This window comes from Perna viridis, chromosome 6 (assembly GCF_037379345.1).
Source record: "Perna viridis isolate PV_CMFRI_1.1 ecotype Kerala chromosome 6, ASM3737934v1, whole genome shotgun sequence".
Lineage (NCBI taxonomy): Eukaryota > Metazoa > Mollusca > Bivalvia > Mytilida > Mytilidae > Perna > Perna viridis.
In genome coordinates, this window is record NC_142450.1 from 36,730,769 (window position 1) to 36,744,909 (window position 14,141).

General features: G+C 31.8%; 1 protein-coding gene across 4 annotated transcripts in view; it reads right to left on the bottom strand.

Moving 5' to 3' along the window:
• LOC148614774 (tubby-related protein 3-like) overlaps positions 1 to 12,436 on the bottom strand; it is a 46,594-nt gene extending 34,158 nt beyond the window's left edge. Inside the window, exons 1-2 of one of the 4 annotated variants that reach the window (XM_088589113.1) lie at positions 12,344 to 12,436; positions 5,384 to 5,461 (exon numbers count right to left, since the gene is read on the bottom strand). Coding sequence is in view for 1 of the 4 variants with exons in the window: in XM_088589111.1 (XP_088445237.1) it covers positions 3,148 to 3,170 (23 nt within the window). In the remaining 3 variants the exon portion in view is untranslated. Of the gene's footprint in view, positions 1 to 3,147; positions 3,326 to 5,383; positions 5,462 to 12,113; positions 12,321 to 12,343 lie in introns of those variants that run through there. The other 3 variants (XM_088589114.1, XM_088589115.1, XM_088589111.1) reach the window with 3 other exon arrangements.
• Between the last annotated feature and the right edge of the window lie 1,705 nt (positions 12,437 to 14,141).

Sequence of the window (14,141 nt, forward strand, 5' to 3'; positions counted from 1 at the left end):
GCTAAGTCATTCACAGTTTTTGAACTGTTACATTGTCACACATAGTTAAACACCAGTCAAGTATGTACATGTATAAAAAGATCTTTTATTCATAAAGTAAAATCAAATCAAAATTCTTCACAAGTGAGAATCTAAGGATAAGTGTGCCAGAGTGTATGCCAAAGGACAAAATAGCACTCAGGACAAACAAATTTTCATCATGGCAAGTTAAAGTCTGACACTGCTTGCCTGATGAGTTTCCTAATTTTGTACTAAAATATTCAGAACTTTAAGGTAGATTGTACCTATAATGCAGATAGTACTTACTGAATATATGGGCTTTATAACACCCACAATATCAGTTTGAATTGAGAAGTACCAATATGAAGTAAAACTTGTGGTCAAAATAATGCAAAAAACACAAGTTACACCAAAAGGATACTGTACGAATAAAGAACAAATTGCACAATACACATAAAATCCAGGTACTTGGTGAAGATTAAGTCTGTTGAAAAACAAAGAAATTAAGAATGTCTACTGTAAACGTACTAATTTTCACTATTTTCGTGGTGGACAGAAAAACATGAAAAACAGTACACACAAAATTGATTTTTAACACTACATAATGCTAATCATTTTTTGAATCCACAAAAATTGATATCTACAAATATGCTCACATGACAGCAACGGCAAAAAATTAGCAACCATGAAATTAATACATTGTTGGTCATATTTGAAACTCCATGTTGGTCACTAGTCATTTCAACACTAATATATCCATGTAGCTTATCAATATTACATACAGGAATAAGGGAGTTTTGGAAAAAGTAACTATAATAGCCTAAATTGCTCTCTATGAAATATAAAATTATATCAGAAGTTAAGCAGAACATAAGTTTGAAACATGAAGCAAGGGAACATCAATTGTTTACTTGCCCTCATAACAAGTAAAAATAAATAAGTTGATTTTTTGGGGCTGTGACCCCCTTTTGACTACTTATAATTGATATCATAGGTGTTAGGTCTCCTGCATTCTGTGGGAGCTTCTTGATATTTCCTCAATGTTCAACAATTTTCCCTTAATGTCATTGTGCATTATAACTATCATGAACAAGAATCCCCCTTTGTTTTCCTATAACCTACATGTATCAACTAAGACTAAGGTAGAACTGTAGGAAGGTTCCAATTCCCATAAAATTGAATTACTGACTGTAAGTTCACATGTATGTTGTAATAACAATAAAATAGGGTTTTTCTTGAATGCAAGTACATTTCAGTTACTGTAGAATATTTGAGATTTGGGAAAGTTCTTTGCAAAAGAAATGTTTTCCATAGTAATAGTCTTGTACAGTCAATTGAATGCAGCAAATCAGTTTTTATGTAAATATTGACTATTATAATATTCATTGCTTGTGTGTGTGTTTTTTTTTGTGTGGAACTAAATTTTAACTTACCGTATCTATTTCACAATACAATAACAAGAAGCATCACAAAGATAAGTCATTGTTACTCAAATTCAGAAATAAAAAAAATAATTGTATAAGCAATTTTGAATTCTTAGAAAGTGTTTCTCATCTATTCTAGAGTGCAAAATCCAGTACCCTAGAACATTTTCACCTCTTAAAATAGTTTGTACAATAACCATTATATCTAGTTATAAACAATAGTGAACAATGACCAAACAATTCATAACTTGGTGAGTTTGAGTACAGTAACAAAGATTCATATGCTTATAGTGACAAAAAGGTAATCAAGATTTTCCAGTTTTCCAATTTTGAAAAAAGTTATTTGAATTAAACTTTTATCATCTCTTAATTATTATTGAGAAATAGACATTGCCCCTAAGGGAACTTATACACCCAGCAGTCCATTGAACCCTGTACATTTGAGGACCAATGTGGACATATGATTCATATTGGACACTATTTTTATGGGGGATAAACTATGCACTTTTGAAACACAATTTTACTGCCATTTCTTAAACACCCAACCCCAAATTGCAATCAGTATTTTTTTATGTTGACAATACAATGACAGTATATACATGCAAATTAACTTTAAACATGAATTTCTGACAATACGCACATCCAAAAATTGTAATTTACATTGTAACATCCCATTAAGTTTCATAACAATCCTGCAAGTTGTTGAGGAGGAATTGCAGACAATGCATGAGACCAAGTTTTGCAGAAAAATGCCCAAGTTTCTACAATTTTTGGCTAAATGTAAATGTCTTACAGTACACACAACTCCATGTGGTTATATTACATCCCACAAAGTTTAATATGCTAATAAAATAGTTTGGACAGACAGGGTGAAACCTATATACTCCCCCAAACTTTGTTTGGGAGGGTATGAAAATATGACTGAATTGTTTAAGAATAAAATTTTAGCATAACAAAAGAATAGAGTTTCCTCATACAATATATTGTAAAAATAGGGCATTAAATGAAACATTAAATAATATCTCTCCTCTTAATGGTAAAAAAGTGGAATGGCAAAATTTTCAAAATGGCCCAACTCAAAAATAAACATTTTGAATTTTGCTAAAAATTTAACTTTACCTGTATTTTATGGCACAAAAAAAAATTAGGCACATTTCCAAAAAAAATTGTTGATCTAATCTCAAGTTATCATTTAGAAACTGTTGGGGATAGACAGATGAATGGATGGACACACAACTTTTTGGAGGGTATCACATAATACATAGCTACTTTGTGTTGCAGGGTGTAGAAACTAGTCATACTTTGGTTTTAAACAATAAATCCCTGCAACTAGTTCTGACTTTACAATACATGTTTTTGTTTCTTAATCAAACACTCAGTAGTTGTATCATATCATTTCATTAACTCTTGCTTGAACTTATTCTAATACCACATCAGTTTAACACAATACAAAAATGTATCTAGTGTCCAATGCATTCTCACATTTCAATGATAACAAATATATTATTACACAAAGCCATCTCATTACACAGATGTGTCATTTAATATACTACATAATAAAAACAATTATTCCAGAGACTAGCAACCAAATGAAGAACATCTCAATCTGTTAAATGACATTGCCATGGTGACAAAAAAATCAAATCTTCAGAAAAAGTAATTTTATCCTACATATACCTTAAACCTATTAATTGTATTTAAGACAAATTGTTAAATTGGTTACCTTGGAGGTTCTCCTGCATACATGGTTAAGAAAATTTCTGTTAATATTCCACCACAAATGAATAAAATGTCCTCATAGAAATCAATACCAGGTGAAATCCTCCAACACTACATGATAGATCATTATAATCTGCTTTGACTTTAATCCACAGGGTGTTAATATATACATAGATGTAAGTTCATTGTTGACTATACCTCCATAATCTTTTTTCCAATTGTTAAAATAAAAATGCAGGCTATATAATTGGAGTTTGAAAATATAGGCCGATTTGGAAGTGATTTTTTGTGTCAGACCATACCAGCTATCAAAGTGTTTAAGTATTCCTAAGAGTCAGGCAAAGTTAGAAAAAAATATTTTACGTTGTCAAGAACACCAACTGGTTTGGAATACTGACAGTGTCAGTCTGACACATACGCTGACCTAGATTAAAGGGGCTCTTATTCTCAGAATCACTTCTTCATATTTTTTTTTTGTTTATCAAAAAGCTCCAAATATAAAATTTTCCATGAAATGTCAGAAAAATTCAAAACATTACAAGGTAAATTCAGACAGACAAAACAGTACAGGTCAGATATATCTTGCACTAGAGGTCTATACATCAGCCACAGATCCAAGCAAAGGCGTAATGGAGATTCACCTCCCTAAAATAGGATTATACCCCACATTATACCCCTCAAGTTTCATACCTTGCACTGTTTGGCTTTAATTCTTTTTACACCACCCTAACTGAAAATACTGAATCCACGCATGCACATTGTACCACTTCAAGAATTTACCTAACATCAGCAATGTTGGACCAGAAAAATACTTTTACTTAACATTGTATTATGCACATGTTTTTTTTCTACTGCAACACATACATTGTACATTACATCAAAAATTTGACAGTGTGTATATCCCTACCAGCCACTTGTTAAGATTTGTCATTAATAATGAAGCCATTCTTTCCATTGTTCTTAGACTTCATTTGATATTCCTTTAAAAGGTTGATTACCTGCCAATATTGAATTATGAAATGAAAATTTAATTTTGTACTTAAGAACTATTTCAATGGCATAGTTCAATGTTACATGGGTTAAATGAGGGATTTCTAACTAATCCATTACATTCTCAAGCATTTCATAAAAGATAACTTCACCTTAGAATCATGCTAAACTTTCCACTATAACTTTATATTCAGCAATTAAAATCTAAATAACAAAGACTCAAGTATAGACATTGATGTTACAATGTACTATCACATGTCAAACTAGAAAATTTCTTCAGTACTTCATTTTTGTTATTTGTAAAACTCTTTGGTACACAGATTTTGTCTTTATTTTCTGCTTTTAAAAGTTTTCCTATCAATCCTGTTGTCTGCAAGGTAACACTAATAAATCTGAGAATTTTGAGCCTTGATGGTACAAATGTATAGATTTCTTGAAAATGAAGATTTAGAGATTACTAACTTAGTTTATTAGTCTACAACTATAGAACACACCCATCAATAATGAAGAACAGGTGTTTCTATCATCTAGATTTTCATATTAGTTCAATAATCTATATAACTTATTGATCATTAGCTTCTATATATGGCCATTATGAGATATATTAGAAATGTTATGATAGATTTGTAGACTATACTATAGGGTATCTATAATTAATTGATCATTTTAGGACATAAATAATATCTATTAACTTGGTCCAATGGGAGACACACTTTTAATGAGATGTCATATAAATATGATATGAATAATAACATATTTAATTGCCAGTTAAATAGAGGTATTGGATAATATAAACGGAATTACATTTGGACTCTATTTTCGTGTAGTGCTTAGAAATAGTAGGGAAGTTCCAGGCATGGACCAGGTATTTTGCAAAAACCCAAAAAAGCTTAGCTGAGTGCAACATGATGCAACTGCAGTAGTTAACACACTCAGACATATGGACTTACAATTTATTATGGACACAACAAATTGATTGGACACTAAATTGCACAAAACTTGAAATTCAATTAAAAAATTTTCAAATTCAGACCAAAAATGTTATATGTAAGAAATAATTAACTTTTGGTGATGGTTAGATTTCAAATTTCTCAACCAAACTAACATGCATTACCATTCAATAACAATAAAATTTATTACAGCAAGTTTTCAGAAATTGACCCCTACAATGTATCATTACCAGCTTTATATCTTTATCCCAAGTCATTCCATATCAATAATAATCCTATCAAGCTGTTCATTAATCTTACCTTAGAAATCAAAGCTATGAATCTTCCCTGTTATAAAGTCAACAACACTTCCTAATGGCTCTCCTGCTTGTTTACTTTCTAAGGGAGAAAAAAAGGACTATGACATTACCCATGGCAGGACTATTCTTTATTATTGTTGCATGACAATATCTCTGATGAAAGTATTGCTACTTAGAATTAATCCATTGCAATATTCATGATCTGCCATCAAATCAAGAATATTACAAGACATTTTATGACATCCTGACATGAAATTAAGCTCTGAAGTACATTGTAATTAAGTACTGTGAGGAATAAATATGTTTCAGTGAATTTGTAGATTATTTATCTGATCTTTAAAAGGTCATATATATTGTAGATTCTCATCGTAATCTTAGAAAATCAAAAAATAAGATGGTACATATAATATCAGACAACACTAATTTATAAAAATAAGCAATTACATTTTACTCAATATAATATTTTATTCAAGCAAAATAATAACAAATTTTTGCTGTGATAGTGATTTAGGTAGTTTAGATACATTGTATATAACAAATCTTCGTATATAAATTTTCATATTTAGTAGCCAATTTAAAAATTTAAATATTTAAAATATTAAAAAAAAAACAAAAACAAAAACTAGAGGCATTAGAGCACCCAAAATGCTGGTGTGAATATATAAAAAGAACTTCATAAACTGCTACTTAAGTGTCATTATGTGCCATGCAACAACTAAGATACAACACTGTTTACCCTTTGAGACATTTGTAGCCTTGTAATAAGTATCATCATTCAGGGTTCGACACAAATCTACCTACTTGTAATTCTTAAAATTATAATTGGGCTTCAAATTGTAAGTCCTTAAGACAGAACCGCATAATAATAGTGAGGACTACATGTACCTACTTTATCCTGTGGGCTACCAAACGAGGAAAGTTAGTGTCAATCCCTGCTATGTTTACTGGAAGTTTCTTTGTTTTATAGTTTTCATGTCAGAAAAAAGAACACCCTTTCAATAGCAATAACCATTTCTTACAAATTCAAACCAAAAGAGATATTTCTAATCAAACCAAGTCATTTCATCAGTATAATTTCAATAATAAAAAGCTTATTTCTTTCTGGGGTTGAAATAAGCACTCTCCTGTAAGCCCATGCAAGCAGATTTCATGACGGGCAAGTCCAAGTCCAACAGAATATGCTTGCTGGGCCACCTAATTTTATATGGTTTTTTTTTGTTCAACATATCACATAGGTGAAGTAAGAAGGGCAAGTAAACTTTATTCTAGGCCTGTTCAGACCTAGGGTAAGGGACATAACTCTATGTCTACCTCCTTAAACTTTATTCTAGGCTAGTTCAGAAGAATAGACTTAGGGTAAGGGACATAACTCTAGGTCTACCTCCATAACCAGTAGAACCAATTTTCTTTATTCTACCCACTTTCATAGCAACCTAAAATGAGTCTTGGTTCCCTTGATTACTCTTTCAAAAACAGCCAAAAAAGTTTTTTACATGTATGCCTTTAAAGAAAACTAAATCTCCCTGATTCATTTGTATAACTTTAAACAAAATGGAGCTTGATGGACAGCTGAAGGAGACAACTTTGCATATCAAAAGAAATGAATATGGTGACCACTGATGATGTTATTCAACAGAAATAGACATCAGATAACAAGAAGTAATAATATCTCATATGGACCATATGGTCAATTGCTTTAGATCATAAAATTTGTTAGTCAACAAAACTTTCTGAAATATTTATTGGTTGTTTGTTTGTTGGGGTTTAACGTCTGAGCAGCCATTAGACTAGCATTTTCTTTATTACAACTATCATACTTTCTGCTAATCATAAGGGGAATAACCCAATATCTTCAAAGGCAGTTGATATATATGTATCAGTATCAGTGATCTAAAATATTCAATTAAAAAGATTTTTTTTTCCTTTTTTATCATTCGTGACAATCATCATATTTGAACTGACTGTTTAAATCCACTTCAATTGCAGGGCCTTCTAAAAATTAAAATCAAACAGTAAAAGAATATAAAACAGGTGGAAAATAGCCAATGTTTTTATAATAATAAAAAAAAAATTATCCCCAGCCTGAACAGGATTTGCCGAGTCCAAGCTTTAAGTCAAATTCAAAAAGAAAGAAAGCCTTTCAAGCCCTGCAACTGCTCATAGCAAACCAATGTTATGCACAAAACAATCGGTCCTGGTTTTTCTCATACAGTTTGAGGAGGTCTTATCGGGTCTTTGCACATGTTTATTCTTTTTTGTATGGAATATCTGTTCTATCAGATAACCGGTGTCAGACAATGTCAGGAATTATTTTACAATACTTGCAGGACATTGAAGGAATTACAGTCATGTTAAATTTTCTAGATCTTCTACAATATCATGTGAGCAGTACTGTTACATGTAACTAAGAAGCTCTGAAACTACAATGTAATTGGAGAAATGAACTTTGGAGCATTTCAGGATTTCTGCATCTTATTAATACCATATTTTTCAACTTATGTTGCCAAAAAAATGCACTTCCCCTACTGTGAGGGTGGGAGTAATCACAGTTTCATTCTAGGTTTAATAGAACTCTCAGACACAGAAATATTTAAGGATTTTAAGGATTTCATTTTCTACTGATTTTTCCAATAAAATGGAAAATATCGGTTAGGATACTGTAAACAAACATATTTTTTTGGTCTATGTCGACGTGGAGTATCAAATTGCCAAATTTTGACTAAAATCAAAGAAAAAGAACAATGGTTGAATTTGCCAGATAAGTCAAGGGTCAGACGTGCATCTTAGGTCATCGATATAAACCATAGGTGTCAGTGGAGACCCAAGTTCAGCGGTTTTCCTCATCATATTATTCAAACGAAATAACTTAAAACAATATTGTGAAGTTTGTAAGTATTTTTAATAATGCGTATTTTGTAAATGAATTTTATTCCTTTTATTTCATTCAGTGTCAATTGCTCTGATATTGAAACCCAAAGATCTTGTCAATCTTGGGCACCCAGATGTGAAATTAGTCTGTATAACAGTCATAATTATGACTGGTAATTAATAAACAATATAATCTGGTAGTCTTAATAACAATAAAAAATGGCTACTTTTAAATCTGGTTGCAATTAGCCATTTAGTTTCATTATTATTTGTGCCATGTGCGAATGTGTTATGACATGCTGTAAATGGGTAAAAATTTCCATATAAAAAGGACTGATAACTCTGGAATGCAAGATCCGATTAAAGAATGTTGTAAACATATCTTCTAGAGTTTGTTGAATATTTTAACGACTTTAATAAAGAACAACACTTAGGGATGACTTAATATAACATCATTGATTTCATTCAAAAATGGATAACAGCACTGATCAATTATCTTTTGAGTTTGATTGCTGGTTAGCTTACATTGATGGCTTATGTTTTCCTAAGACATGTGATTGCAGTTTACCCCATATTATGAGAGTAATCAATGCTAATGAAATCCATTGTAGATGAACTTTTTTCTTGAAAAATCCTTATATTAGTCAGAGTGGGCAATAAGTCAAGGCTGACATTTTGCTGATAAAAATTATCGACTTACAGTGAGAAAAATGTGGTACATTCAATAACTCACAATACATGTAAATCTGTCTAGAATGAATCTTTTGAACTTTTTGAGGTAGGCATAGTGGGGATGTTTTGGTAAACTATGCATATTCCTGCTGGTCAAGATGTTGGCTGTGCGTGCATATCAACAGTCCTGATTTTAATAAGGCCACATTAAGTAACTACTTGCAAAAAGGTGAGGTAATTTTATGTGCTTAGAAAATGCTAAGCATATAAAAGAAAATTCTCTAAATTTATTTCAGTGAAAAAAATTGCAAGGATGCACTTCAATAACTTTTCAATGATTTCATGATAACTTTTTAATCCAAATTTTAACTTCTTTTAATTTGACAGCAATTTTCCAAACATGACCATAGAAAAATTTGAAAATGGACAAAACTTATGTAAAAATTAAGAGTTTTTTTCTAATTTTCTTGTCCTCAGTAAAACAGGACAAATACATGTATGTGGTTTCAGAATTTACAAATGGCCCAACAAATACTGAAACTGTGCATCATTCCATGTTCACCATCTCATTTTTGGTGTGATGTCACACTTTCATTTTATTGGTATAATTAAGAAATTTAAATTTACCAGAAAACATAGGGAACAACCAAGTCCATCTGTTGAGATGGAAAATCCTTACTTTTTAATAGTAAATGTCTTCAAAGATTTAACAATATTTGAAATACTCTGGATCATTTGTTCAAAATATAGTTTAAAATTGTTGCATGGCTTTAAAATTAGCTTTCAAGGTTCTATGACTTTTAAACAGGGACACCTATGAAGCTTCATCTCACTACACCTCCTATACTCGACGTCACATACAGCACATTTTCGATTTGAAACTCTATTTTTTGAACTGTCAGGACTCTCTTTTACTTAATCTGAAGATAGTTCGCACATATGCACAGTGATTTAGCTAGCACTCGCCATTTTCGCCATTGACGAATGATTTTCGAAAGTGGCGAATTTTTCTCGTGCACGATTCGTCACTTGATATTTCGCTTCCCCCAAAAAAATATCGGTAAAAAAGCCTCTGATGTTTCCATGACCCCATAATTGACAACTTTATTACCTTTCCCAAGCCAATTAGGGTTTTACAATAAACAATCATGACCAATGTTTTGATTGCATCACCTTTGATCACACCTTGCTTGATCACCTGGTTGAGGCTAATTATCCCGACAAACAAATTAATTAACGGTAATGATTTGTTTGTTGAGCGCTGTGACACATTCTCAAAGTACTCAAAGTGTCATCGTATGTATTTAAAATGGAAAGATGTTTGGATTTTTCAATCACAGTTCGAATCGCAACTATGTCCACCATTACGAACTATTTTAGTTCGTCGTCACATGACAACGTACCTAAAGGTCAAAAGTCTAAAAATAAGTCAACTACTACAAATAGTCGCAGTGATCGACTATTAAAGTCAAAATTTAAATCAGAGTGGTCTAAGATATTTCCATGTATATACTACATAGATGGGCGATGTACTGCCGCGACTGCCAAGATGCTGGACTTACCAATACATTTTCTATCGGAAGCAACGCATTCCTAACAGATAATATACAGAAGCACATCAACACTGCTGATCATAAACAGGCAGTTCAGTTCTGATATGGGTTCCTTTGATTTTAAGATAGCTTTCACTTTGTGGTGCATAGCTAAGGACAGGAGATTTATGCATTACTGATCAAGTAAACAGTGCTTTACATTCTTAGACACATGCCAACAATAGTAGCTGATGTATATAATTTTTAGATTTTTACACAATGATATGTATGACACAGTAACAAAGTATTTTTTTGCATTTTTTATTCATGAATAGTTGCTAATGTAGAAACTGTAAGTTGTTATATATTTTTTATTAATATGAATTATCTGTTATTTATATACCAGTGCTGACATAGAAATAAACATGTTATTATTTATAATATTGTTGTTATAAGTATATGTATATACATGCATGCTGATAAATTTGCGACACGAAAAGAAAAAACAGTATTGAGATTTAGTCATACGCAAAAGTGACTAATGGGTTGAAAATCCTGGTTAAATCCCTGTATGCATGATGTGATAGTTCCAACGAGTCGTTTATTGGCTGAAATCGTGTGTAACAAATCCTTACAGGAAAATCCTATACTAATATCCGCCATGTTGGTTTCTACGGGACGATTTGTTTACAAACGAAGTTCGCAAGTTCCTGTCAAACTCTGGTGACAATTGTCTGCTTGATCAACTTCTCTGTGTTATACGATGTTCGCGTAGAGTAAATCCGAGATATCCGAATTAGCGCCTAAATGAATCTTGGGTTCTTCAGCTTTTGGACAAACCATTTAAATGTAAACAACATCTCCTAGCAACCCGACCACTGTAAACATGGCTGACTTTTGACAATGTAAATATTGGGACCGAGAATTAAAATCTCACTGGAATTTAACAATTCAATGCTTAGGGAGAAGCCGTTCGGCTAAACAAATGTGCAAGTCATTTACAACAATTTAAACGATGGTAGGTGTCAATAAACTTGTAGAAAATATTTTTATTCAAATTTTAACAGTATCTTACTTATGTGACGCCAAGTACAGATCTTAAAGTACCCACATGTTGGTAAGGACTAAAATGTGTAACCCATACCAACTTTACCCTGTACCCATTTACTATCTTGCTGACTTTTTCATTATTACACATGTACTTAACATTTCTAGCTGAAAATTGGTAAACAATTACAAAATGACATGATGGCTAAGCGTAAATCAATTATTTTGAAAAAAAGTTTTTCCGTATTTTGATTTGATTTTCTCTTTTCAAAAGGTCCAAAATGTGTTACCTGAAATTCATGTACACAAAATCAAAGTCCGGTATTTTTGTTATCTGTGCAATTTTAAGGCATTTGACATCTGATATCTGACATCATAATATTAATATATCTCATGCAATTTTCCCTAATAATGAATGTTTTAGCAAATCATTATTTAGGTGCAGGGAAAATTTGGTACTGTTCCCTACCTGGATGTTCAGAAATGAGAATACAGTGCCAGTGTTTCATACTATATTAATATTGTAACAATCATACGCACTTGAAGTAGGTGCAAGTGACAAATAATCATTCTTAGCAATAATGTGGTAGTATTAAATTAAATGATAATTACATATGACAGACAATTAAACACTGCTATCCTTCTGATCACAAACGAGAGAGCTAAGAGGACACTAATCTATTGAACAAAATTCAGCATCTGCAACTGTTTTGCATGAATCGGCACGTCAGGATCATTGAAACGACTGCAGAAATGTCAACTGCTGAAAAGACTCGTGAAAACTGGCGTCTTTCAAAGTCTTTGGATTAAAAATTGTTCTTACAAAATATTAATTCAATTACCCTTGCTACGAACAGCTATTTGTAGACACTGCGTTAGTTTCTACGAGCTTTGACAAGAAAATATTTTGATGCTCAACAGGTTCGAGCAGAATACTGCGCGGAATAGTAAGCCCGACGTTGATTGGTCATTTATAGTAAAGAATGTTGCTCCTTAAAATTATTTATAAAAGAAATTTTCGAAAAAGACTTGTAATTTATAAAAAAAAATCAAGTATAATTACAATAAAATATCAAACAAAATTGTGTATTTCTTTTACAGGTGAACTTTGACCCCTAAATTTGCGATGCAATCATACTGATTAAAAATCGTCGGCACAATCATAACAAATCTCCCTTTCTTTACTAAATAGGCTAATTCCCAATGTTAAAAAAATTTCCACAAGGGTTTTCAATAGTGGTAAAAAAATTAAAGTTTTTTTTCATTTTTTATTCAAATCAATTCTGTTGACATGGGTGTAGGAACCGGTACAGATGGTACAGCTCCAACTGTACCAATAATTTTGACAGGTATGGCATGCAGTAATAATATTCACATATTTTTTTTTTTTTTTTTTTTTTTACATATTTCACCTGTATTCTTATTTTTTATCCTGTTCTGAATAAAATGATATTTCCAGATGTTATGTACTTTAATATATAGAACACCATTAACCCAAGAGATTCTGGCGGCCTTGAGCTGTGCGAGAAGGGAGGGACATTTCGTGTCCCTATTTCAGAAACAGTACCAATAAGTTTTTGCTTCCTACACCTATGGTTGATGTGCATGCAACATCTCAACCAACAAAAATATGCATAACTTCCTAACATCCACACCATGCCCACCTTAGTCTTAGAAAGTTCAACGATCCCTTACAGACAGAATGTACATTCAAGTATCAGACTTCCTATTGCTACTATATCATTTTTTCAAGAATACCAGCACATTCAATGGGCCTTACCTCAAACTATAAAGTTTTTGTGTCATGGAATGCACAAAGATTCACCCAGAAAAAATAACATCCAGACAGAACATACCTATTTTTGCCTTTTTCAAATAACATAACAAGCTCACAATTTGTGACAAAGAGTACCTTCACTTCTTACAGATTTACATAATGTAAACCTGTAGGTTGAACAATCTCCCCTTGCAGCAACCGGACAGTCGTACACCTAAACTAAAAGATTTCATTCCAACAAAGCATTTTAGGTAAGCTGAGCATATCTTGCAAGAAGGATGGCCAGACTTTTCATTGTAATAATTAATAGAAGGAATTAATACAGAAGGAAACCTCCAAGTTGTGTTTTTCACCCTTCATTTTTTTTTTATGTAGATTTTTGTTTTATGTTTTTCATGTTTGCTTTTTTTTTTTTGTTGGTTTGTTTTTTGTTTTTTTTTGTGGCAAAGTATGAGTTTCAACAACTATCTGCTATTAAGTTTTTTTAAGCTGTTTTGAAAAGTACTTGTCAATTTTACTGAAGTTCATTCTGAGGCAAAATTCACAACAAAATCAATCTAAACCTTACATTTGATATCTTAACTCCCAGATCAATGTACTTATCTCAAGTAAAGTTAAGGTAAAAATGCAGTGTCAATGGAAATTATTATGAAAAAAAAAAGATTTGTAAGCACATTGCCATGTAAGACCATTTAGTTGGATTATCATCCTTCGCAAGCTTTGGGTAATTATAATCTATTTCCAGCATATCTATATATGATGCCCAACCTTCGTATCAAGGTTCATTAAAATCTTTTAAGTGATTTAGAAGGAGTCCCCTTTGCTAGGTTATAACATGTACACATAAAACAATTCAGTACACT